Below are 23,692 nucleotides of genomic sequence, written 5' to 3' on the forward strand. Positions count from 1 at the left end.
TTTGGACATTGCTTAACTTAAAATTACTCAAATCCTCAGAATTTAAAAGTCTCTCAACAGTAAACCTCACAATTTGTAGTCCTCCATGAAACCAGACTGTTTAACCAAATTCATACATGTTTAATCAGAATAAGACATATTTTGTACTGTCCCACTTTTGTCAATATGTCTTGTCTCAACGTGTAGCATTGTAAACTGCTTCATCCGACAGATTGAACCTTGACAAAAGATTTAAATCTGTGTTGTTTAATAACACCAAGCTCAACGTTGAAATATTTTCATGACAGCCATTTTGGAAACACCTGTACTAATGACGCAGAATGGCCGTTAAAGCTTCTGGTACCTCGGAACAACATACAGCATCCTTGGGAGGAGAGGAGGGGGGAAAAAGAAGCCTTGCTCGCACCTGCCACTTGGTAAAAACAGTTTTATGTCACCACTTACTACAGCAAGAGAGAAACGGGGGCAAAATGGCTGACGACACCCTTATTAATAATTCACACAAAATGGCGTTTGATAAAGGGCACACTGCGTTGCTTCACTTTGTTTTAATGACACTGAGCATTGAAAACAATACGGACATTATTCCCTCTTTTAGGTCGAAATAAAACACACAGGTTAGCGCTTCGTGTAGAAGTGCTCATTTATATTGACGGTCCATTGTCCTGACGCTTCGCAAACCTTATATCCATCCACATTACATTAAAATCCACGTTAGGTGTCTTAACATTGGCCCTTCGTATAACGTTATTCCACGAGGGAGACTTTTTTTCGTATGAGCCCCGATCGACAGTGTGACACGCCTGTCGTTCCCATTTCCGTGATAATCCAAGTCAGAGAATCACTTAAATGATTGAAATTGTACTCCCACAGGTTTATTGGCTTTTAATTGAATACGATTCCACCACTGGAGAGATTCGGCAGAGCCACGGAGGACAGTCCATACGCCGCCGAGCTTCGTCAGTGCGGTAAGTGGTGAAAAAATGCCTGACGACTGCTGCGTTGGTGGGTCGTCTTCGTTGAGGCAAAGTGGACTTCTCTGATTGGTTGAGTGTGCGCACGCGCAGGTCGAGTATACTCGTCTCATACATTGTGCTGTCCTGCCTTGATACTGAATCTTAAAATAGCAGCACAGCACTCGGACGAAACACAGTCGTTTACATTTTTTTCCTCCCACAAGTCATATTCTTTTATTATTACATTACTTTTAAATTTCAATCTACATTGTGCTGCGCGAATACTAACGTATGCAATGTTGATACAATCTACCCGCACTAGAAATATTGTGAAGTACATGTAACGAAGATGCAATCACAAGTCCTGCATTAAATCACACATATTGAGCGCAAACGAAAATACATTTATGTATTTTCCTTCGATATAGCGCTTATCAGTACAGATCTTGCTACCTTTGAACTATGCACGCGGGCTTTGATGACTTGTTACTTATTAGCTACAAACGAAGCTCAGCTAGGGTTAAAGTGAAAACTAGAGTTAATGCAGAGCAGCAAAATGCTGACAAAAGACAGACACGGATACAATCCCCAAAAATGCTGATGACGACATCACCACTGGCCTATTTCTTGAACGTGAAGGAAAAGAATATCTCTGGGCGACCAGAAGTGAGCGTCAGAATCGTTTTATTTTTCTTTTATTAGTATTTCGCCTAAAAAAAATGACCATTAGTGGTGTATTGATCCAATATTGGTGATTGGTGTGCTGTTGCTGATTATTTATACATGCATTCAATCAGAGGAGAATCCTAATTCATCGTGCAAGATTCTTTTTGTATGGGTATATCAAATCGCTGTAATAATGAGATCCTCCTGTCAGTAAAATTTATTCTAGCAGCAGCATCAGGAGTGGCGGCTATTCTTACGCATGCGCACTCGCGTGAGATCGCGACGGGAGAAAGGGGGGGGGGCGGGGGGATAGTTCACACACGCACACACACAAAGCCACGCCTGCGCGGTGCGCGTCTCATTACAAACCAAAATTTGCGCTGTTTCTTTTTAGGAAACCCCACGCTCATTTCTCTCGCCAGTCGCGTGTTGCCACAGACGCCCCCACCCCCTTCACCTTCCCCCCCCCCTCGTTACGGAAACGACCGCAGCGCGTTTGCAAGGTGCAAGGTCGCGGTTTATAACAGTGCAGTGTCAAAAGCGAGCATGCAAGGCAGGGGACAGCAACGCAAATGGTTGACATCAGGGCTCAACGAGCAGTCAGAGGCATTGACATTGCACCCCTCTCCTCCTGTTTACTGACATAGCAAGAGAGATCTGTATGGTCGCGCAGCAGCAGCAACATCAGCAGCAGCAGCAACATCAGCAGCAGCAGCAGCAACATCAGCAGCAGCAGCAGCAGCAGCAGCGGCGGCGGCAGCAGAAGCAGCAGCGGCAGCAGCAGCAGCTCGCAGCATGGTTCGAGAAACCAGACATTTATGGGTGGGAAATTTACCCGAAAATGTGCGAGAGGAGAAAATCATCGAGCACTTTAAGCGGTGAGTAGAAAAAAAAAACAGTTTTCCTTTTTTTCTCGGATCGGTACTGTCAGGTCCACCTTCGAATCATTATCACCATCATCATCATTATGTTCGACACATTTGCTTGCATGTCGACAGTGTCACAATTTTCCTAGTCCACCTGTCACAAAAGCGGGAAAACAACTTCTTTGTATGAACGCTGCACTGAAAATGCTCATTCAATGACTCATTTGTGCACATTTTTAAACACGTTCGTCATATGTGGTAGAAGTCGCACGTCTGAAATGACATTTTGTATGTTTTTTTTTTTTCTTCTTGCACGCTGGATTTGATTGCACTGCAGCAAGGAGAAGCAGACACGCACACACCCACGATGGTTCTCATCGTGGCTTTTGTTGCTGGTGTCAAATTTGATGTATTTCTTCCAAATGCATCTCCAGGAAATCTGAATTGTCGTGCGCTCGTTCGCAAGCTGTCAAGGAAATCACAGCCCGCCTCGCAGCTGCGTCCATATGAGCCCCCCCACCCCCCTCACACCCCCACCCCCAAATGCCAGACTGCTCAAACCATCGCATATGCGGCTACGTTTCTCAGTCCGTCGTTCGCGTCGCCATATAAGTCCAAATCACGCACACCTCATAATTGCCAAAGGCGCCCAAATGCTCAGTTAATGCAAAAAAAAAAAAAAAAATCCAAGCCTTTAAGAGCGTGCGTGTGATTTGACGTGCGTCGTGCTCGTTGTGACAATGGCGCAGGAGGAAGCTGCCTCCCTCCGCGGCTGCAGAGGTTCAACTGTAAGCGAGCCGAGGAAGGCAGCGTGCGTGCGTGCAGGTGAGTGTGTGAGCGCGCGCGCGCGTGAGAGAGATGTGATGTGATGGGATGTGATGGGGGAAGGCAGAATGAGTGAGCAAGTGGAGAAAATGGCGTCGGAAGCCGTGCGTTGTTTGGGAATCTGCACATCCCCAATTTTTGAGGCGCTACCTATGCGAGTGTAACTTGAAGTCATGTAGCCTTGATTAAAAAAAAAAAAGGCTTTTCATGCACACACACAAAAAAAATCATGCACGTTGGATTGATGTAGTCATTCTCCACAACGCTGTGTACTCGTAAATTTTTGGTGGTCCTAATTTGAATGTGCAAATGCAGCAACCGTATATTTGGTGCCCTACACCCCCATCCATCTCGCCTTCATCTCCATTATCGCTTCTTCAGAGTTGAATCCCGAAAGGAAATTCCCTGAACAAAATTATTTTCATCCCATGAAGTCAACACAAAATCTTTCCACATAGCAATTTTTTTTTTTTAGCATTTAGCACCCCCCAGAATTGGGCTTCTCATGCTTAAAATTCTAAAAAAACAAAAATCGACCAGCACCCTGACAAAGGGATGACTGAAAAATGATGCAGTTCAGGTTAGAAAATCAAAAATGGAAATGCTCCAAAAAAGCATCACATAAAAAACTGAACCTCTTCGTGGGAAAATTGTGCACGTCAATCAATGCTGACTGTGGCTTTTCCATTCAATTCCATTTATTCACACATAAATTCTGACAATGCTTGAGCTAAATTTTCAATGTGTGTCATCGATTTTACATAGCTTTGTTTGATATTCTTTGCACTTAGCTCATCCATTTTTTTCCCCCTACAGATATGGACGTGTGGAGAGTGTCAAAGTCCTACCTAAACGGGGTTCAGAGGGTGGAGTTGCGGCATTTGTGGATTTTGTGGACATCAAAAGTGCTCAGAAGGCTCACAATGCGCTCAACAAGATGGGCGACAGAGACCTGCGCACCGATTACAATGAACCGGGCACCATTCCCAGTGCCGCGCGGGGACTGGACGATAGTCTATCCTTGGGCTCTCGTGGACGGGATGTATCAGGGTTCACGCGGGCGGCAGGGAGTGGCGTGTATGGCGCCCCCACATCGCTCCACAGCAGAGATGGACGCTATGAACGGAGACTAGACGGGTAAGTGGACACAGTTTCTATGACGACAGGGCGAAGCGCGCTCTTTTAGTCAACAGCTCACCTCCAAGCGTCTTTCGAGCATATTCGGGATCTGATCGTGCAGGGATTCCCACTAAAGTCATCTCTCCCGCATGGATTGGCGACGGAAGGCGTACTCGCATGAGGCAATGACATGACACCTGAAATGTAGCGTGTTTGGCAAATGTCGACTTCCCCTCCTCCCCTCATTCGCATACACATGGTGTTAGGGGACCAAGGTCTGCTGCACAATCAGAAAAAAAGTGAGTCATTTATGCGCTCCGAAAAATTAAGAATTGTTTCAAGTAATTATACCACAAACTGTGATCGCAAAACATTAAAAAAAGAGTCATCATACATTGCTTTTATAGGTGATTTTATTTTGAAAATCAGCTTTTTAGTTCCAGTAGGCTGAACTTCTCCCCCACATACAAATCTTTTTTTCAGAAAATACAGAAACATGAATGCGCACGGGGAATTACTCCACGGTAATTTAATCGATCTATTTGTTACGTATCCTTTTCAGCGCCTGATTGGGTGATTAAAAATAAAAAGGGGCAGGAGAGGAAGGGGCAATTAGGGTTGTGTATCGCCTAATGTGAGTGCGCTCGCTCGCTCGGTCTGCGGTATCAGGTCGTCAAGAAATAAATAGCTCCATTCTTTTTAGAAATCAAAGCAACTTTGTCGGGTGGATATATCGTTTGTGGAGGGTAAAGATTGGACATGGTCCATTTTCCCAGGAATGTTGAAGATGGCTAAATGCAGGGAGCTAAAGAGCGACTGGGATTCCTCTCCTAATCTGGAGTTACATGGCTGGTCCTGGTGGATTATATCACCGTTTGTCGCCCCGTATAGTCAAACAATCAAGCACACCGTGTAGAATACGAGACCGCTTTGTTTGGATGAGTCTCATTTTCCATTTATTCACACTGGAGTCATGCGGATAAACTACACAGGAACTATATGCCCCCTCCCCCCCCCACCCTGGTTCTGGATTAACACCTGAAGGAAATTCTATCCTGACAAAGGCTGCTTTCTTGGCGCCTTTTCAATTTTTTATTTGGGATTATGTCTGAGATCAGGGTTTTACCATTTGAGACCTCTTGGAGACCAAAAAAAAATCACAAGAGCCCACAAGTCACCTGAACTGTCTGGAACGTTTTTTGGGGACTGATGACGGACAATTTTTTGCTGTCTGTCGGAGATAATGTGCCTGTGGAATATCCACCGCCTTCTGGAACTATCAGACTTGGATGACATCACAAAGACGGTCAAATGTGCGTGGACTGCATGCAGACAAGCATGGACAGACAGCTCAAGCAAATTTATGACGATCCATTTTCTCCTCACCGCAAGTTTATGACTGCAAGAAGACGGATTACCATCGATCAGCATTTTTTAAGTAAGACCGGAATGGACTAAATTGGACTCATGTCTCTCCTTTTTGGAATTTGCAAAGTGACAATTCGAGAATGGGAAGTCTGTCGCAATAAAGTTAAAAATGGACTCTTGGATATTTTTTTTTTAGTAAAGAAAGAAAATCACACATTGCCTGGATGGATTTACGGACTGGAGGACTCATTCAAGCATTTGGCATTCCTGATCTTGGATCCCATTTTTCACTCCGGTTCCTCTAAGGTCTCCCACCGTGAAGACGAGGATTACGTTTTTTCATATTAATGGTGTTGCTTCATTTTTTTTTTTGCCCCCTCCCCCCACAACCACCCTCCACTCATCATTTTTGACCAAACCGTATTATCTCCCTGTATTGTATTTGGAAATATAGGTCAAGTTACCACTTTCTCAAAAGGTTGGTATGTCCTGCCCTGCCCTGCCTGTGTATTTGAGCTGTCCTCGCTAACCCTCCCTCCGTAGTTTGCACCGCTGACTCTCTGATCTTCGCACTAACGGCACTCGCTGCTGTTCTGTATACTTTAACTTCCCTTCTATTATCCCCCCCCCCCTTTCTTTTCAACTTTTCCTTACCTGACCACTGGCTGTGATTACCTGTGTAGAGCAGCCTCAGCATTGCATTGGTTTTGAGTCTTTTCAACAATTATCTTCAAAAATCAAAAGTCGGAATTGCAAAGAAAGTCAAATCAAGTCGTGTAATTAAAATACAGTGAGCCATGGTTTATTGTTGCCGGTGTCCGCAGTAGATGGAAATCCAGGTTGAAGCGAGACTTCAATGTGGAATGTTTTCACATACTTGATTTTTAAATTTATAATTAGAATTTGATAACCTAAATAGGTTCTTTGTCAAAACGGTTTTAGGGTGATTCTTCTCACCCATTCAAAAAACAGACAATGATGTCACCAACTGTGACGGAAGTAACAATGTTTTTTGTATTTTGGCATGCCTCCAAGTCCTAATTCAAAAGCTTCCAAATTACATTGCTGGACAGTCAAGACAATGTGATTATTTCTGTTTCGGGCATTTTAAAAATGTTTCTAAGAGCAGAAGAGTCATTTTGCCTTCGTCTCCTCGCCCTGGTTACTCAGAGCGGCGTGGCTTTTCAGACGCATAGTTTCAAGATGCAAAAGCAGCTGTCACAGTTAGTCAAAATTTACATTACACAATCCACTTTTGTGTATGACCTCAGAACCCACAAATAAATTGCGCCGCAACTTTGCACATTTGCCAGATGCAAGCTTGGCTGCGCCTGCTTAGTAGCTCAGCTTCTGCATCTTTTGGATGTCCAAGTGCTTTGACTGACAGAAAACCATATATTGATCGTAATAAGATCAATGTCATGCTTGGAAAAAAAAAGATTGGATCCAACAGAGCAAGGAGGAATGATGTGGGATGGTAGCCTGTAGGGTAGAGGTTCAATCAGTGATTCATCGATTAATCGAGAGCCAATCGATGATCAAATTAATCAAATGACTTGTTTGGAGATCTTGTTGAATTTAAAATTGTTCAGATTCTTTTAATTTAAAATATTCTCATATTTCTGTAGTCGTCAGACTGATTTTATTTGTGTTAAATCCAAATAAAACATTTGCAGCAAACATTTACTTTGAAAACAACCATCAACATTTTTGTCATTTTAAAGACCGAACCAATAACAACTCAATAATTGGTTTTGTGCAGTAGCTAGCTGCACTTTCATTTTGTTCCGAAAAATTTGATTCCTCAATTAATCGACAAAATAATCCGATTTTAAAATAGTCATGAGTTGCAGCCCTTCTGTAGCTGTCTAAATACATTGTGAAATGCAAATGAACATATAATGTGAATATTGACGAAAATTCTAGTATTACTTGTTATCCCTTTTGCTTCTGTCTGTTTACCAATTTTCGTGACCTGACCTCAAATTGTTCCGCACAACAAACAAAAAAGGTGATCCCAGAAAGCCTTGAGAGAGCTTTCCAAGACAAATGATTCAAAAACAAGATTGGCTTAGTCTGAAGCTATTACATTTGCTTGATTTTTCTCCCCTTCTTGTTTTTCAGGAGCGCTGAAAGTCGTGAGCGTCCGTACGAGCACGGCGCTTATGGTCACCACGAACGCCAAGGAAGCAGCTTTGAACGCCAACGGCACTATGACACGGACTATTATTCGAGAGAAAGAACTCTTAGCTCATCTGGGAACGCTTCCGCCACGTCCATGGGAAGCGCTACCACTTTGCCCGCCGGAGTCGGCGGCATCGTTAACGCTGTCGCCGGCAACCCCGGAACGAGCGGAGCGGCGGGGGCCGCCGCAGGGGGGAGTGCGGGCTCCACATCCAGCGGGGTTAGCTTCTACCGCTCCCACAGCAGGAGTCCGTGTCGCTTTGAGACACCGGAGCCTCGTTACGAATCTCGGACCAGGGAGGCCTTTACGTTGGCCAGCGTGGTTCACAGGGACCTTTACAGAGAGGAGCGGGCCCGGCACAGCGAGCGGTCCTTTCAACGCAGTCGCAGCCGCTCTCCGCATTCGGCGCATTCGCCGAATCCTTCTCCTCAGAGGCTGGCGAGCCAGGCCGGTCGACCTCCACGCTCCCACAGCGTCTCGGGCTCTCGCAGCCGCTCCTCCAGTTCCGACTCGGTCAGCAGCACCAGCAGCAGCACGAGTGGCAGGTGAGAGACGCTTTTGGCTTTTTTATTTTCATGTCTTAGAGCCAAACTTGGTTTTTGTTTGCAGTGGTGTGGCCATGTTTGAGTTATAAATTGAGAACTCCAAGCGGTGGGCGTGGAGATCGATTGAGTCAAAGGCTTGGCTGCTCTCGGTAGAAGCTCGAGTGCGCTTTTAGGCGAAAAATGCTAGCTGAAAGGAAGCGCTTGACTTGGGAACTGGAGCTGTGATGCTATAAAGTTGGGAACTGCCCTGAAACTTTGTGTTGATTGGAAATAAATAAGTCATACTGTGCTCGATGTACTGGTATCAGCTGCTGTCGCAAGTATTCGATATAAGGCCAGCTATGAACCAATATCGATACTATCTGGATTTCCCCATCCCTACAATGGACCCCTATTTAAGGATTTTTTTATAAATTTAATGAATGTTTTTTCTCCCGTGCTGTTCGTGGTTGGAGCCTGTATTACCAAATTCTGTCTGAGGCATTTCTTATTATGAGAGCAGTTGTGTGTGCTTACTGTGTAGCAGTTGTATCATTTTTTGTCTCCACGCTTAATAATTTAGTTGTTTATTTGCCATTCATAATTGATCACTCTGCTGCAAAGCGGTTCCAGTTTCACGACTACATTTCGTGATATCGTAGCAGTGCGCATGGCTTCAGCGTCTTTTCATCTTCTTGCTTGATGTGTCTCACCCTTCTTTGGTGATACTTGTCGGAAATGCTGCTTATGGAGGTCAAGAAGTGTCTGCACCACGTAAGGACAATGTTCACTGTTGTAAGACATTTGAATCATGGAGCAGATCCGAAATTATCATCAAAAAATGTTATTAACAATTGGTTGGAAGAGTCCTCATCTAAATGGACTAGACCAAATTTATACCCCATTGTGGTCCTCGAGTTAGAACTACTATATCCTTGGGGAAGGTGACGGGAGAATTTCAAATGACTATCCACTGTATGGTCCTCTATGGACATTGTCAACGGGTTAGAGTGACACCTGTGGTCAGATGAGGTAGTGCTGTTGGGGTTTTTTCAGGAGACGGACGGACGGGTCTTGCATCTTTTTCTCACTGCGTACCTCTGTGGTAATGCCCCCTCCTCTCCCTCCCCTCCCTCCCCTCCCCTCCCACCACCAACCGTGAGATCCAGTTGAAACTGGAAATTTCTAGTCAGTGCTGGCTGGCTGGCTGCCTGCTTGCTTGCCTGCCTGCCTGCCCACTCCCACAGGCCAAGCTCTGTCAGTCAGTCAGTCACTAGCACTTCCGGGAGTGTCTGAGCGCAGAAGGAGAAAGGGAAGGGAGGGGAGGAAAAAAAAAAAAAAAAAAAAAGGAGCAGTGGCATAGGGATGCTTTGAGGAAAATCAGGCAGCCATGATTTATAACACGCACACTCTTGTATTTATCCGTTTGGGAGCAGCGGACAAATCGCCCTCATTGTCATTGTATACCATGAAATGAAATTTGAGCTTGCTCCTCCTTGGCGTGTGGAGGCTATGAATTATATACAAAAATCTGCTCGAGGAAATAAGCTCTCTCTCTCGCAGTCTGTCTGAGCTTGTGGGAATGAGCATGAGAGAAATGGGAGAACCTTGTTTTTTATGCATCACAGTTGACATATGAATTTTTTTTCTGCAGTTATATTGCAATGCCTTCATTTGCACCTGAGTTATAGATGAAAAATATGATAAAGTACCTTGAATGCGATTGAAAAAAAGCATCTTGTCCTTTAAGCAGGGCTTTTCAACTGGTTTTGTCCACCATTATAACCAAAAAGCAACTCAAGGACCACTGCTTTGGCAGAATATTATTTTATTTTTTTATCGAAGGAGGACAGACCTATACAGGATATTTTTTTGCATCTATTTTGGGAATCTTGACTACATTTGACCCAAATTGGATAGGTAAATGATTCACCAAATTAGCTGGAAAATAAATCAAGTCTAAATAATAAACACATTTTAATCTTAAAAATGTTATAATTATTTTCTAATTTCGCGGACCACTTGGAATACCACCACAGACCACTAGAGGGCCGCGGACCACCGATAGACAACCCCTGCTTTGAAGGAAACTTGACTAGAGGAAAATGTTTAACGTGAGATGCTTTTGATTTGAAATACTTGAAATTGTATGTTTTTATGAAATTGTTTGCTGTAAAACATCAGCAACAGTAAACAAATCAACATTGTTTGATGGGCAGAGCGAAGGTTGTTACAATTCAGCAAAGGCTATGTTCCTACGATATTTTGTTTTTATCCCAGCGATTCCAGCAGTAGTTCAAGTGATGAGTCGCCGACTCGCTCCGTGCAGTCAGCGGCTGTTCCAGCACCATCAGCACTTCCGTTATCATCCCTCGACAAGGAGGAACCACGTAAAAGCTTCGGCATCAAGGTCCAAAATCTTCCTGTACGCTCCACAGGTGAGTTGCTGTTGCCTTTCAGTTCAATCCCAAAACTTTTCCCCCCCCCACTACATATGCTTAAAGGTACACTTTGTTCACTTTGTTCACTCCAGATACAAGTCTTAAAGACGGTTTGTTTCATGAGTTTAAAAAACATGGAAAAGTCACATCTGTACAAATTCACGGAGCTTCAGAGGAGCGCTATGGACTTGTCTTTTTCCGGCAGCAAGAAGACCAAGAAAAAGCTCTGGGAGCGTCAAAGGGGAAGCTTTTTTTTGGAATGCAAATCGATGTCACTGCCTGGAACGGTCCTGGTATGTTGATGATCTTGAGTGCAATTCATTGATGAAATACCACAACTAACGAGAAATAAACATTTCCAGAGACTGAGAGTGAGAATGAATTCCGGCCCTTGGACGAAAGGATAGACGAGTTTCATCCGAAGGCCACGAGGACATTATTCATTGGGAACTTGGAAAAGACGACCACGTATCATGATCTTCTCAGCATCTTTCAACGCTTTGGAGAGATTGTTGTATGTTTTTTTTTTTTTTTAAAACAGCTTGAACTTTGCACCATGTTTGACACGACTATGCATACTAACAGGATTGTTTTATTTCGTAACACCCATGAAGGATATCGACATCAAGAAAGTGAACGGAGCCCCGCAATATGCCTTTCTGCAATACTGTGACATTGCAAGTGTGTGCAAAGCCATAAAGAAGATGGATGGGGAGTACCTTGGAAACAACAGACTGAAAGTAAGAATACAATTGATCACCAGGTCTAGGATATGGATATTTGAAAAAGCTTTTTATTTTGTAGCTGGGCTTCGGAAAGAGTATGCCTACAACTTGCGTTTGGCTGGATGGATTAGCATCAAACACAACGGAACAGTTTCTTACCCGACACTTCTGCCGCTACGGACATGTTGTCAAGGTAGGTGGACGTATTTAACTGGGCTTTGGTGGATTTCATCATTTTGTCACTTTTTGTCTTCGGCAGGTTGTATTTGACAGAATGAAAGGAATGGCTCTTATCTTGTACAACAATATTGAATATGCTCAGGCTGCAGTAAAGGACACAAAGGGATGGAAGATAGGGGGCTCGAAAATAAAGGTAAGACTCCTCCAATTTGTTGGATTAGCCGTAAAATATAAAATAAAATTAATTGAAACCTTTCTTTTTTCTAACAGGTGGACTTTGCCAATCAGGAGAGTCAAATGGCTTTCTATCGTTCAATGCAAGCATCTGGACAGGATATTCGAGATTTCTACGACATTCTATCTGAAAGAAGGTTTGTTGTCTTTCTTACCTCAACTTAAATGAGGACAATCCTCGTCATTTGCAATATTTTCATTTGTCTCGGCAGGGATGATCGACGTTCCCAATACGAGTTTCAAGTGGAGAGACAGTATTATGAAAACGTACGCACGCCAGGAACGTATACGGAAGATCCTCGGCGTAAATACTCAAGCAGAAGTCGTGAGTTCTACGCCGAATGGGATCCATATCAAGGAGATTACTATGAAACACCGTACTACGAAGACACCCGGGAATATCGAGAATACCGAGCCGATCCTTACGAGCAGGATATTCGGAAATACAGTTATTTGCAACGGGAACGCGAGAGGGAGAGGGAGCGCTTTGAGACGGATCGTGGACGTGACCATGGGAGGAGAACCATTGAGCAAAGCCAAAGCCCAAGTCTGGTTGCCTCACGTCACCCTCCGACCCCCATAGCGTCCTCGTCCATCTCCGAAAGGATAGCGAGTGACTCTGACCGGCGAATATGTTGCCCGTCTTCTGAAAGAAGCGGCAGCTGCAGTTCAGTTTCCCCTCCCAGATTTGAAAAACTTCGCCCGGAACGATATAATAAAACCAATAAATTTGACAAGGGTGTTTGTGAAATCGAAAAGCTCCATTTGGTCGAAAAGGAGAAGCGGGCCGGACGGAACGATCGCGGAGATAAGGATAAAATTGAGAGACAGCGACTTAAGAAGCTCAAAGTATCTTCACCGATCAGCCAAACATGTAACGCTGAGCCACTACCCGATCGAGACATCAGCCCAGAGTCTTCCCTTCAAAGTAAAAACGGCAAAATCCTGAAAGATAACTCCAATCGAGGAAAGTTGGATCTTCTGCCCTGTGTGGTGCAGTTAACGCGTGTGAAAGAAGAAGAAGGAAAACTGATCACGCATGAAAAACAAATAGCAAGGGGTGGGAATGACAGTCCTAGACTGGTATCACCTTCAGCAGACCAAAGTCCTCTGTTCCGCACAGAGTCATCAAAAGGAAAGGCCTCCAGAGATAAAAACATGCATCATTTAGTGGAACATATTGACATGGATGTCAAAATAAAGTCGAAAAAACATGGCAAATCTGAAATTGCTTTCGATAGTGGTGTCTCAATGGATTTTGATCGCTTGGCCGCAAGAAAAAGGCGTTTTGAAGACTGTGGCAAAAATGATCATCACAGGAGAATGAGTGAAGACAATCTTGGTAGATCTATTCTTCATAAGCCTTGGAATACGAAGGACTCTGAGTTCCATAAGAATGTTTTCATAAAAAATGTGCAAAAAAGGGAGCATAACAAGGATAAACCTGTGCGGATATTTTCGCTTAACAGTCCAAACGAGGGCCACGACTCGGAAAGCAACTCCGTAAGCCTTCCCCTTCAGCAAGCACTGCCAGATGAATCTTCAGAGCAATTAGACTCTTCCATGCTAAAGCCAACATTAGCGGGCTCAAAAAGCGAAAATAGCTCCAATCTCACAAAGACATCAAGCGATGGCAGCCTTGATTTTGAAAATGAAATCAAAGAGCAGAGAGACGTTTTATGTGACAAGGACCAAAGTAGAGAGACAGAAGATGAGGAACCCTTTGTGCGCTTTGTCCAGACAAACACCTTTACAAAACACAAAAGTGAACCGAGTCGATGGTTGCGGGGCAAACTTAGTGATCTCGATAAGAGCGATAACTCACCTCGTGATGAAACTCAAGACTTGGGAGTGGATTTTGCCTTGCATGACATTAAAAAACCAAACCAGGATATAAACAATGATGACTTCTCTTTGTGTAAAAGAAACAAAATGGACTCAAAAAGAGAGCAAAAGTTTGTAACTTGTCCAAAATTGAATGATGCTATTTTTCACCATGTAACACCCTCGACAGTTTCTATAAAGGAAGAAGAAACCACCCATATTTCCACGTCAGTCGTAAACACGCTAACAAAATCACCTCTGGCAAAAGAACGTTTTCCACATGCATTGAAAAGTAATACGGACCTGAAAGCCAGACATTTACAAACACCTGAAAGTGAGCAGGAAAAGCTCAAGCCGTCGTTTCTCGTAGGCAATGAGGAATTTACGTGCAGTTGGCTAGGAAGGCTTTCCTCTGAGTCACCAAAAATGGAATTGACTTTCCAACGGGAAAGTAAATGTCAAGGCCAGGATTTGGAACCAGGAGAAGTACAATCTGATTCTGATGATGATGGCGAAAGAAAACACGTCTCTCACAAGCCCGGTAGTTCCTTGTCTTATATCCTGCGGGAACATGACGAGAGGATGACAGATCTGAAACTCGCTGGCTCATTGGAAAAGAATAAATTTTACTCATTCGCTCTCGACAAAACCATAACCCCCGATACGAAAGCACTTCTGGAAAGAGCCAAGACGCTCTACTCTTCCCGGGAAGACAACTGGTCCTTTCTTCCTTCTTGCTTCCCGAGCACACACAGCTGCACAGATAAAAACAAGGTGGAACTGGCCCCCCGACCAATTCCTTCTTGGTATATGAAGAAGAAGAAGATTCGCACCAACTCTGCTGAAAATCTGCACAGTAAAAAAGAGGATCTTAAACCTCACGACCAAGAACGTCAGGAACTCTTTGCCTCCCGTTTCCTTCATAGCTCAATCTTCGAACAGGATTCTCGCCGTTTGCAGCACCTTGAACGTAAAGACCAGCATTCTGAAATAGCACTTGACCGAAATCCCGCTCAGCCAAGTGATCCAGAAGGACAGACAGAATGTGAAGATAGTGATGTCCCAACAGAGCCCATCGTGCTCTTCCACAGTCGTTTTTTGGAGCTCCAGCAACAAAAAGACAAAGACATTTGTTCTCTTGATCCTGAGATGGATTCAGTTGTGGTGGAGATAAAACATAATTACGTGCCGGGTTGTGACGATGAGCTGTCTGACGAAATGGCTACCACGCGATTGAAGGTTGATGAAAAATCAAGCGGCCCCCATCCCACCATATCTGCTACCTCAGTTGCTCCATGCCTCAAAGAAATTTCGTCACCCGAAAGAGAAAATATTTTATCACTGCCCATCGATAAACGCGTGTCAACTAAACAAGGCGACGGTGTGGAGACATATGGTGAGGTCTCTCCCTCGCCTCCTCTTTTGAAAGACCTGAAACCTACAACCCCTAAACCAAATAAAAGCCCTCCACCTCTCCTCTCAGAGGTAGAAAATGAAGTGGAAGCAAAAATAGTGGTTCATGAGCCCAAAGCAGAAATTGATGACAATTTACCATTAGAGCACAAGTGTCCCGTGGAAGACCAGGCCCCGACGCCATCCAGTTCTGGCCTTAGTTTTGAACAGGAGAATACAGAGCTCACATGCTCTGAATACACAAAGGTAAAAGATGAACGTGACTGCAAGGCACAAGTTCAGAAAATACAGCATTCGGAGGATTCAAAGAGACCAGAGATAGTCCATGAAATATGTATGCCGGAGCTACAAGTTGAAAATAAGCCAGTACCTAACCGAAGGCAACCCAAGAATAAAAAAACAAAGCCACACACGATATTACGTGCTTCGCAGGCTACGAAAAATGCGAAGGATAAACCCGCGACACGGAAAAGTGAGCGTATTGATAAAGAAAAACTCAAAAGGGGCTCATCTCCGCCAGCAGATGCGCCGAAAGAATCGTCCGAGTGCACAATGGAGTCCCCAATTCATGCATCAAATTCTGAACAGGACCTCGAGTCTGGTTTGGTTCATCGCAGAACACGTCGAAGGAACGTCCGATCGGTCTACGCCACCAAACGTGAAGGAGAGCAGTCGAGCAAAGAGCCGGTGGAGCCATCACGAACAATGCGCAAACGTGCTCCGGATAAAGAACTCATTCAGCAAGATGTTCAAATTCCATCCACCAACCCCAGACGAGGGCGCCCGCCAAAACGAGGTATCAAACGAGTTGATCATGTATTGCCGACAAAAGGGGATGTTCAGAAAACAATGGATGTTAACGCCGAGGTCGGAGATACCTCAACCCCAGTGGAAGTTATAAAATCATCTGAGGAATGGCGCTCGGCTAAAAAGGTGCAGCAAACACCTCCGACTGTCTCGACACCAGCGGACAAAAAAGGAAGCCGACTCGACAAACAGTCTGAGGACGCTCGAGTTCAATTTGAACTCATCGACATGGCAAGTTGTGATGAATCAGAGCTCAAATCCAAAGCTGATTCAAAGTTATCAGACACAAACTCGCAAATACACAGAAAGGAACAAGACACCGCGCTTCCATCGACTGATGGGGATTTGGAGAACCTCGGCGTAACTCTTCCAAAGAGCAAAGTGGCTGAAGAGAGTGTCAAAATGAAAAAACAAAGGTTCAAGCGAAACACCAAGAATTTCACTGAAGATAAGTCCCACACCTTGAGGAATCTTGAAATCCGTGTAAGTGTCGACGATGTAAAAGGTTTGCTTCGGTCTGAAAGAAATGACCCGGAGTCATTTCCAGTCAGCATAAAGAAAACCAAGACTCTGGTTAGGGCGGAAGAATCAATCTCAATATGCCCTCCTAAAGAATCAAAGGCACTTGATGTCAAAAATGAAGATGTTGGATCTGAGCCACAGCTTCCTGTGCACCCGGCTGCGGTTCTTCTCGCACATCAAATGGAACTCGAGCAGGCAGTCGAACATATCGCCAAACTTACGGAGCAACATCCTCGGTCGTATAAGGAGCCACCTACAGGCCAAGTGCCCACATTACCCCCTGTAGCGTCACACTCGCAAACCGAGGTCGAAGAGGAAAAGCGGGCGAACCCATCAAGTGAAACGGAACTTGCAGCTGCTATTGATTCCATCACAGCTGAAGATGCGTGTGCAGATCCAGAAGGATTCACTGCTCCTCCCGCTTTCGGTGCTCTGATTCCCACTCCTGATTCGTTGGTGTCCGTTCCCACCAATGAGAACATGGCATCTGAAACGGTCTCTAGTGTTCTTCCTGCAGATTCCGATGATGGTGTTTTGATATCAAGTCCAAAGGGTCTAGGAACAGAATCAAAAATGACTGCGGTTTCCCAAGTAACCAATACACCCAAGAAACTAGGCAAAGTGAAACCCAAACCTCAGAAAAAGTCAAGAAGTCGTAAATGTGCCATAAATAAGAAGAATGACGTCCGTCCAGAGCCCTCCCCGTTCAAACTACCCGGCTCAATCCCGGAGGATCCTGAAATTATAAACTCCAAAGCGGCAGTCATTACAACCGGGACCACCATCGTGGGATCGGTGGTAACTGCTGTTGCTACCTGCAGGCACGACGTGACAAGCTCGACGACTTTGGGCACACCCAAAGAGGCCGAACAACCAGAAGTTGAACAGCCTGTACCGAAAGAATCGGCTTTTCATTCAGATTCAAGAATCATCTCCAATGGGAAAAAACATTCGCAAGCAACAGAATCATCTCCCTCGAGTCTCACTCCTTCAGCCGCCCGTGTACCACTTGTATCCCAGTCTGGTATACCTTTATTACGACCAGCTAAACTTTTGCCAAACTGGCCTCAGAGAACGGAAGAAAGTCGAATCTTTGTTAGCCCTCCGAGTCATGTAACAGTGGTAACGTCTACTGTCCCGGTATCAACTTCGCTCGGACCCCCTTCTATCAATCCCCCAATGCCTCCAGATACGAAGGCCTCTGATCTCCATCCAAGTTCCAGTACATTAAGAAAGATCCTGATGGAACCAAAATACGTGTCTGCATCAAACAGCAATTCGATTCCCACCACTATGGTGACAACGACTATGTCCGATCATTTACAGACGCCAGAAATGGAAAAGACCTCGTTTGCGATGGGTCCAAGGCATGTGGAAGATAAATTGTCTCTACGCCCTCAGTCTATACATCACAAATGTAAACCACCGGCAGAGTCCCCGCCAAAATGTGAGAACGCCCACCATACTGTCATTTCTCCCGTTACCTCAGTTATAAGTCGCATTCCAATACCTTACGATACAGACGAGACACCGCGGATTTCCCTAAGCAGCAGAAGCAGGTGTCCTTCTTTGGCCAAACCAAAATTCAAATCAAATTCCACTGAAAATCATCAATATCATGGCCTTGATATTGCCGAAGATGAAACCAGAGGACGCTCTGTTGTCGAGAGCACTTCACATTCTGTTCCCGGTCTTCGAGTCAATACATCCGAAGGTGTTGTTGTCCTGAGTTATTCAGGTCAAAAAACAGAAGGGCCCCACCGAATGAGAGCCAAAATAAGTCAAATTCCGCAAGCCAGTGCTGGGGACATTGACTTTCAACAAGTTCTTCCCAAATCTCAGACAAAGCAAGACCCGATAATTCCTTTGTCCCAGTTTCCTTGCTCTGAAGCCCCCTTAACTCCATCTTCTTACGGGCACACAGGGGTTCTCCTGACCAGCCAATCTTATAACTCTCAACCTGTCATTTCCAGCACCAAGCAGGATAGCCGAGAATGCGAAAAACCTGAAGTTTTATATCATACTGCGTCACAGGGAAGCGTGGTCAAGATGTATCAACAGCCAGTCTCGACCCCTCAAGTCTTAATGTACAACCAAGCTGTGATCCAACAGCAGCATGGCAAGAGACTGGGAATGGACGTCGTACCCCCCAAATCAGTTCAACAGTCCAACCTCAGTCCTATCAAGAGCCCTCATCACCCCTCATTATCCGGATCTTGCATAAGCTCCAATCCCGGCACACCGACCGATCGCGCTGCTCTGCAACCAAAACCCGACTCCCAGTCCTCACAACCGGCCGTTCTCTCCCCTTCACGTCTTGTCAAAGCGAGTCCCACGAGCAATTCGCCCGTAGGAACCTCAGTGGTCATGCCTCACGGCTTGTCCTCCAGATCAAACTTCAATGCCGCTATGCATCACCCGCACTCGGAACAGTCTTCGGTCATCATCCAACCTCAGTCGATGACGCACGAAGCAAGGATGAACGCTTCACCCATGTCTACGATCAGCTATGGAAGGCGAAGTAGCTCGCTGTCTTCTCCTCTGCCGGGGCCAGTACAACACTTGGGCATCATCAGGCAGTCTCATTCAACGAGCCAGGGATCGTTGTCCGGCGGTGGTTCCGTCAGCAGCGCAAGTGACGAGGAGCACAGACCTTTCAACCAAGCCCTTAGTAGATCCTCTTTACCGCAGCTTCAATCAGATGTCATGTTGCTTCACAACGATCGCGGAGGGCTCCATACAAATCTGGACCAGTACAGAGGCGTGCACCAGAGCATGCTCTCGCATCAACAGTTGGGAGAGCAGGCCACCGGGGAAACGAGATTGACCCACAACTCGGAGAACGGAACGGCTAACATCTCTGTGAGGAAGAACCCTGAACTTTCAGGAAAAGAATCCTTCAAGGCACTGGAAGGACAGGTGATCCATTCACCAAGTAGTGAAAGCAGAATCAGGGCAGTTCACACATCCAGCCCTATCATGGTGTCTCCTCACCCTCATGGCATCCAACTAGCTCATACTGGAGGCGTGGCCCCATTTTCAGTCTATCGCGACTCAAGGGTCTTTCCTCCCCAGTTAGGTGGACATCCTTCATCGGGACGCAGTACATCTTCGCAGGTAAATAAAATCATTTTATTGATGACAGCATTCTGTATACCACCACCACAAGAATCCATGAATACATACTGATTTTTTTTTATCCTCCAACTTACCAGATTCCCCCAGAACCTGAACTGGGTCACCTATGTAAAATGCCTCAGTCTCTCAAGCCTGAGAGTCCACACCTTCGCCATTCTACCTCTTCTAACATCTCTCGAATACCAAGAGAGGGAGTCTCTCCCTCCTACCAGTCGCCATTGGGTCTGAATCACAAGGCTGATCAAAAATGCCCTCCGGCTTTCATGACAACACCCACGTCAACGTCATTTCAGCCACGGCCTGATGCCAAGACGGATCATTCGGGACAGCGCTCCAGTGACATGGTGCAGCTTTTGACGGTGGGACTTCGACACACACACACACACACACACACACACACACACTCCACAGTCTTTTATTATCAATTCGAAGGTTTAAAGAATGTGACACAGACTCAACTCCCTTCAGAACACAATTTTGAATTGAATATCAAAGAATCCCAGTTGTTACTTGAGACCAACGTACAAGGTCACTGATGTCTTGTGATCTTTTCAATTTGTCGCAGAGACGAGTTAGCCTTGCTCAAACTAGCGTGCTAATGTCGCCGCTAACAAAATAGTAGCAGATTTGTTTCTTTTAATTCATGAGCAAAAATGTTCCGTTTAAGTACTTGTAATGGAATTTTAGGCTCAAATAAACATTTTCAATTCCCGGCCGGCCTCATCAAATGTTTTTTCTTTTTGTACAGAAATATCCCATCATGTGGCAAGGTCTTCTGGCACTGAAGAACGAGCAAGCCGCTGTCCAGCTGCACTTTGTTTCTGGCAACACTTTATTGGCTCAGTGCTCACTGCCGCCGCTAGAAGGAGGACCTCTTCTTCGCATCGTTCAGAGGATGAGGCTGGAAGTGTCTCAGCTTGACAGCGTGGCGCGACGAATGACTGTAAGTACCTTTGGGTTCAAATATTCATCCGGGATGAATAAAAATGACAGTCCATATCTCATCGATGACAGGTGGAGAATGATTACTGCCTACTCCTGGCGCTGCCGTGCGGTCGAGACCAAGATGATGTCCTAAATCAAACGCAAGCCTTGAAAAGTGGCTTCATTACCTACCTGCAGGCCAAGCAGGCAGCTGGCATCATCAACGTGCCCAATCCTGGTTCCAATCAGGTCTGTTTGACCCTTTCAAGTCGAACGCTGACCTGGAATTCCCAACGACTTACTTTGATTGATTCTTAATGTACTGCCTTGGCTCCATATACTTGTTTGAGTGTCTCTCTCAACATGGTGATGTTTCTATTTGCAGCCCGCCTACGTGGTGCAGATTTTCCCACCTTGTGACTTCTCTGAGAGCCATCTGTCCCGCTTGGCCCCAGACCTTCTAAACAGCATCTCCACTATTTCACCTCACCTCATGATCGTCATTGCCTCCGTTTGATTGATTGATTGATTGATTGATTTTTTTCTAAAGCAAAGCCAACACCAGCTGTTTTTTGCAAACTGGAATTGCCTCATTTTGTAATGAAAATCTCAATTAAGCATTTAAAGCAAAGTTTTGTTTTGGTTCACTTCACCAAGTCCTTAATTTACTCAATGGTGTTGAAGTCCAAAAATGTTACTTTTGAGGTACAGGACTTTTCTAAAAGCATTTCTGCTTGAATATTTCAATGTTGCCATGTTTTTGGAGGCTGCGGACTCAGCCTTTTGGAGATTCTTGATGCTTTTTTTTTTATTCCTCTTCATCTAATGATTGTGATTTTGTTTTTAAGAGAGACGTGAGGAGTCATTGCACTATGTATAAGAAAAAGAAATGTGAAGTCTGTACAGATTTGAGTGTAAACTGATTCATATTAGAGTATAACCCAGACATCAAGAATCATTTTAGTCCGCTGCTTTTGCTCCGAGTTGTACAGTTTACAGTCTTAATTTAGTTTGCAGCATCCCTTGTGGGCCATTGTGCAACTGTAAATATGATACATAGTTCAAGACTGATGCAATGTGGAGAGACCAAGTGAATTTATTCTTATTATTTTACAGATGGATCCTCAAATGTTTTCAGTGTTCTTCCAACATTTGACACCAACCAGTTTTCTTTTCATTTTATTTCTGTGCCAAAATTTTGTGCTTTACATGAAACAAAAGAAGAAGTACTCATAATCTATTTTAATATATAACTTTGTATTTTTATTCCTTTTTGTGGATAAATGTTGGGAATTTTCTTTCAACTTTCGTTTTGTGTGCGCTGCTGATTTGGTCCCTCAACTGCCCCAAGCTGACAGATGTGCAACGAATGTGACTTGAACTTGCCATCATGCCGCTATTGGATGTGTTTCTTGTCTGTCCCCTGTGGATTTGTCTTTCGAAAGCAAAGCTGTAAATAATTCCACGTGTCCTCCGTGTCCGCTCATATTTCTCCGTGTAGTTGTCGTCTGAGGAAAGGGACTCTTGTGTGAAACCGATGCTGAAAGTAAATCACGCTTGTCAGTCTTGTTTGATGACTGCAAGCTCAATACTGTCATTGTTATGTTGAAGGCACTTACCATGTTTTGATAAAATAGAAGAAGAAGAAAAAACAGTGATTGATACAAAACTGTCTTAATTTGGGTGTATTTTGCTGCTCCTCCATGAGGACATTTTTAACTGTAAAATAATTTTGTTGTTTAACTTCTGAAGATCATTAAATGGTCCATGACTCTGAATTTTCTTTTGTTATATTTTTGCCCAGGCCAATGTGGAGTTTCACCCCATATTAAAAAAATAATAATTCATGTTGTTAATTGAGACGTATCTTCCGCTTTCCAGAGGTCAGCGAGGCTTCACCCAAACGAGAATGACGAAAGATGGATCGGTCCAGCAAGTGCCTGCAGTTCACATAGTGGCCAAAAGAGGTCAGTAGCTCCCCATATGAAGGCTGCTAAAACGTCATTTGAACGTGGGAAGTACATGTGCACTTCGCAGAGGACCACTCGCAGGTTAGTGAAATAATCCAATAAGTAATTATATGACTAAATTGCGTACGATTTGTAAATTGCCTAATATGGCGGCAGGCGTTATTTTTTTTTATTATTATATTGTCTCAACTATCCTTTTGGATTTGTTTTTCAACAACAGCAACAAGGCTGTACTGTTTTAGTAACCATATTCTTGTATACGTCAGTTAAACTTATTATTTCAGCCCAGTTTTAAAAGAAATCCGTCCATCCAGGTGAAAGGCGGAAGTGAAGTTTACCTGTGTAGGCCGCGTCACAAAAGACTCAAAGGGATTCACAAGCCCACAATTGATCAATATTGACGTCATCATTTCAAGCAAAAAGTCAGTCGAAAACGTTTTTACAATCTGTTCCATAACCATAACTAGTCTAAACATGATGATTAATATTGCGTTTATGGAACAAGGAGACTGATATTTTGTGCAGTACCGCCCCCTGCTGTCGACTAAAAGTGACGTCAAACTGTCCACGGATCGCTTTGCACAATTTCTGGCCTTTTTACCGTTGACACTTTATTTACAGGCAACTAACATAGATTATAGTCATAACTACACTCAGACTTCATCCCTTAGTTACTATAGTTAAAATATAATAGTTAATCACAGGTAAACTAAATTAACGAATTATAGATATTGAATGCTGAACTGCTTGTGTAAGAATAAATGCTGTGACAGAACACACACACACACTTTCTACTGCCACTTCCATTTCATCAGCGTTTGACTTGCGAAGTGGCAACGGGAGCATTTGAGTTCGTCCACATGGACACTCTGTGATGGCCTTTCACGTGGATCCTCTCCCACAGTGTGGTGTCTTCAGTAAGAAGAGAGGAGTAGGACTGCTTCTGTGATTTAGTGCCACCACTGGGAATGTTAATTGATGCCTTTTTGCAGGCTGACAAGAAGC

At 44.4% G+C, this 23,692-nt stretch overlaps 1 protein-coding gene and 2 long non-coding RNA genes across 5 annotated transcripts; 1 reads left to right on the forward strand and 2 right to left on the reverse strand.

Annotated features, from left to right (window-relative positions):
* The first annotated feature begins 815 nt into the window (after positions 1-815).
* Positions 816-22,495, forward strand: spen (spen family transcriptional repressor). 3 transcript variants are annotated; one of them, XM_088369802.1, is made up of 16 exons: positions 816-968; positions 2,270-2,500; positions 4,130-4,450; positions 7,925-8,530; positions 10,790-10,947; positions 11,043-11,243; positions 11,313-11,464; positions 11,565-11,690; positions 11,755-11,868; positions 11,935-12,048; positions 12,126-12,226; positions 12,302-19,772; positions 19,871-20,152; positions 20,542-20,736; positions 20,808-20,966; positions 21,103-22,495. In XM_088369802.1, exons 1-16 carry the CDS (start codon positions 850-852, stop codon positions 21,232-21,234), a joined length of 10,482 nt encoding a protein of 3,493 aa, XP_088225928.1. In that variant the 5' UTR covers positions 816-849; the 3' UTR covers positions 21,235-22,495. The 3 variants fall into 3 exon arrangements, with proteins under 3 accessions (XP_088225928.1, XP_088225930.1, XP_088225929.1); XM_088369804.1 differs by lacking the exons at positions 816-968; positions 2,270-2,500 and adding an exon at positions 5,209-6,278 and having other exon boundaries at positions 4,307-4,450; XM_088369803.1 differs by lacking the exons at positions 816-968; positions 2,270-2,500; positions 4,130-4,450 and adding an exon at positions 4,466-6,278.
* On the reverse strand, positions 3,994-4,707 carry LOC148402928 (uncharacterized). Its single transcript, XR_015857270.1, has 2 exons — positions 4,512-4,707; positions 3,994-4,429 (listed from the first exon to the last, which is right to left on the reverse strand). It is a non-coding gene; the product is annotated as an uncharacterized LOC148402928 (long non-coding RNA).
* On the reverse strand, positions 21,988-22,984 carry LOC148402929 (uncharacterized). The gene is made up of 2 exons (XR_015857271.1): positions 22,337-22,984; positions 21,988-22,257 (listed from the first exon to the last, which is right to left on the reverse strand). It is a non-coding gene; the product is annotated as an uncharacterized LOC148402929 (long non-coding RNA).
* Positions 22,985-23,692: the final 708 nt, after the last annotated feature.

This window comes from Syngnathus floridae, chromosome 2 (genome assembly GCF_059516105.1).
Source record: "Syngnathus floridae isolate MCC-2025c chromosome 2, RoL_Sflo_1.0, whole genome shotgun sequence".
Lineage (NCBI taxonomy): Eukaryota > Metazoa > Chordata > Actinopteri > Syngnathiformes > Syngnathidae > Syngnathus > Syngnathus floridae.

Coding starts and splice junctions, on each gene's coding strand:
- spen (XM_088369802.1), top strand. CDS start 850: ATGATTGAAATTGTACTCCCACAGGTTTATTGGCTTTTAATTGAATAC. Junction 10,948..11,042: donor TCTTCCTGTACGCTCCACAG/GTGAGTTGCTGT, acceptor TGTTCACTCCAG/ATACAAGTCTTAAAGACGGT. Junction 12,227..12,301: donor GACATTCTATCTGAAAGAAG/GTTTGTTGTCTT, acceptor TTGTCTCGGCAG/GGATGATCGACGTTCCCAAT.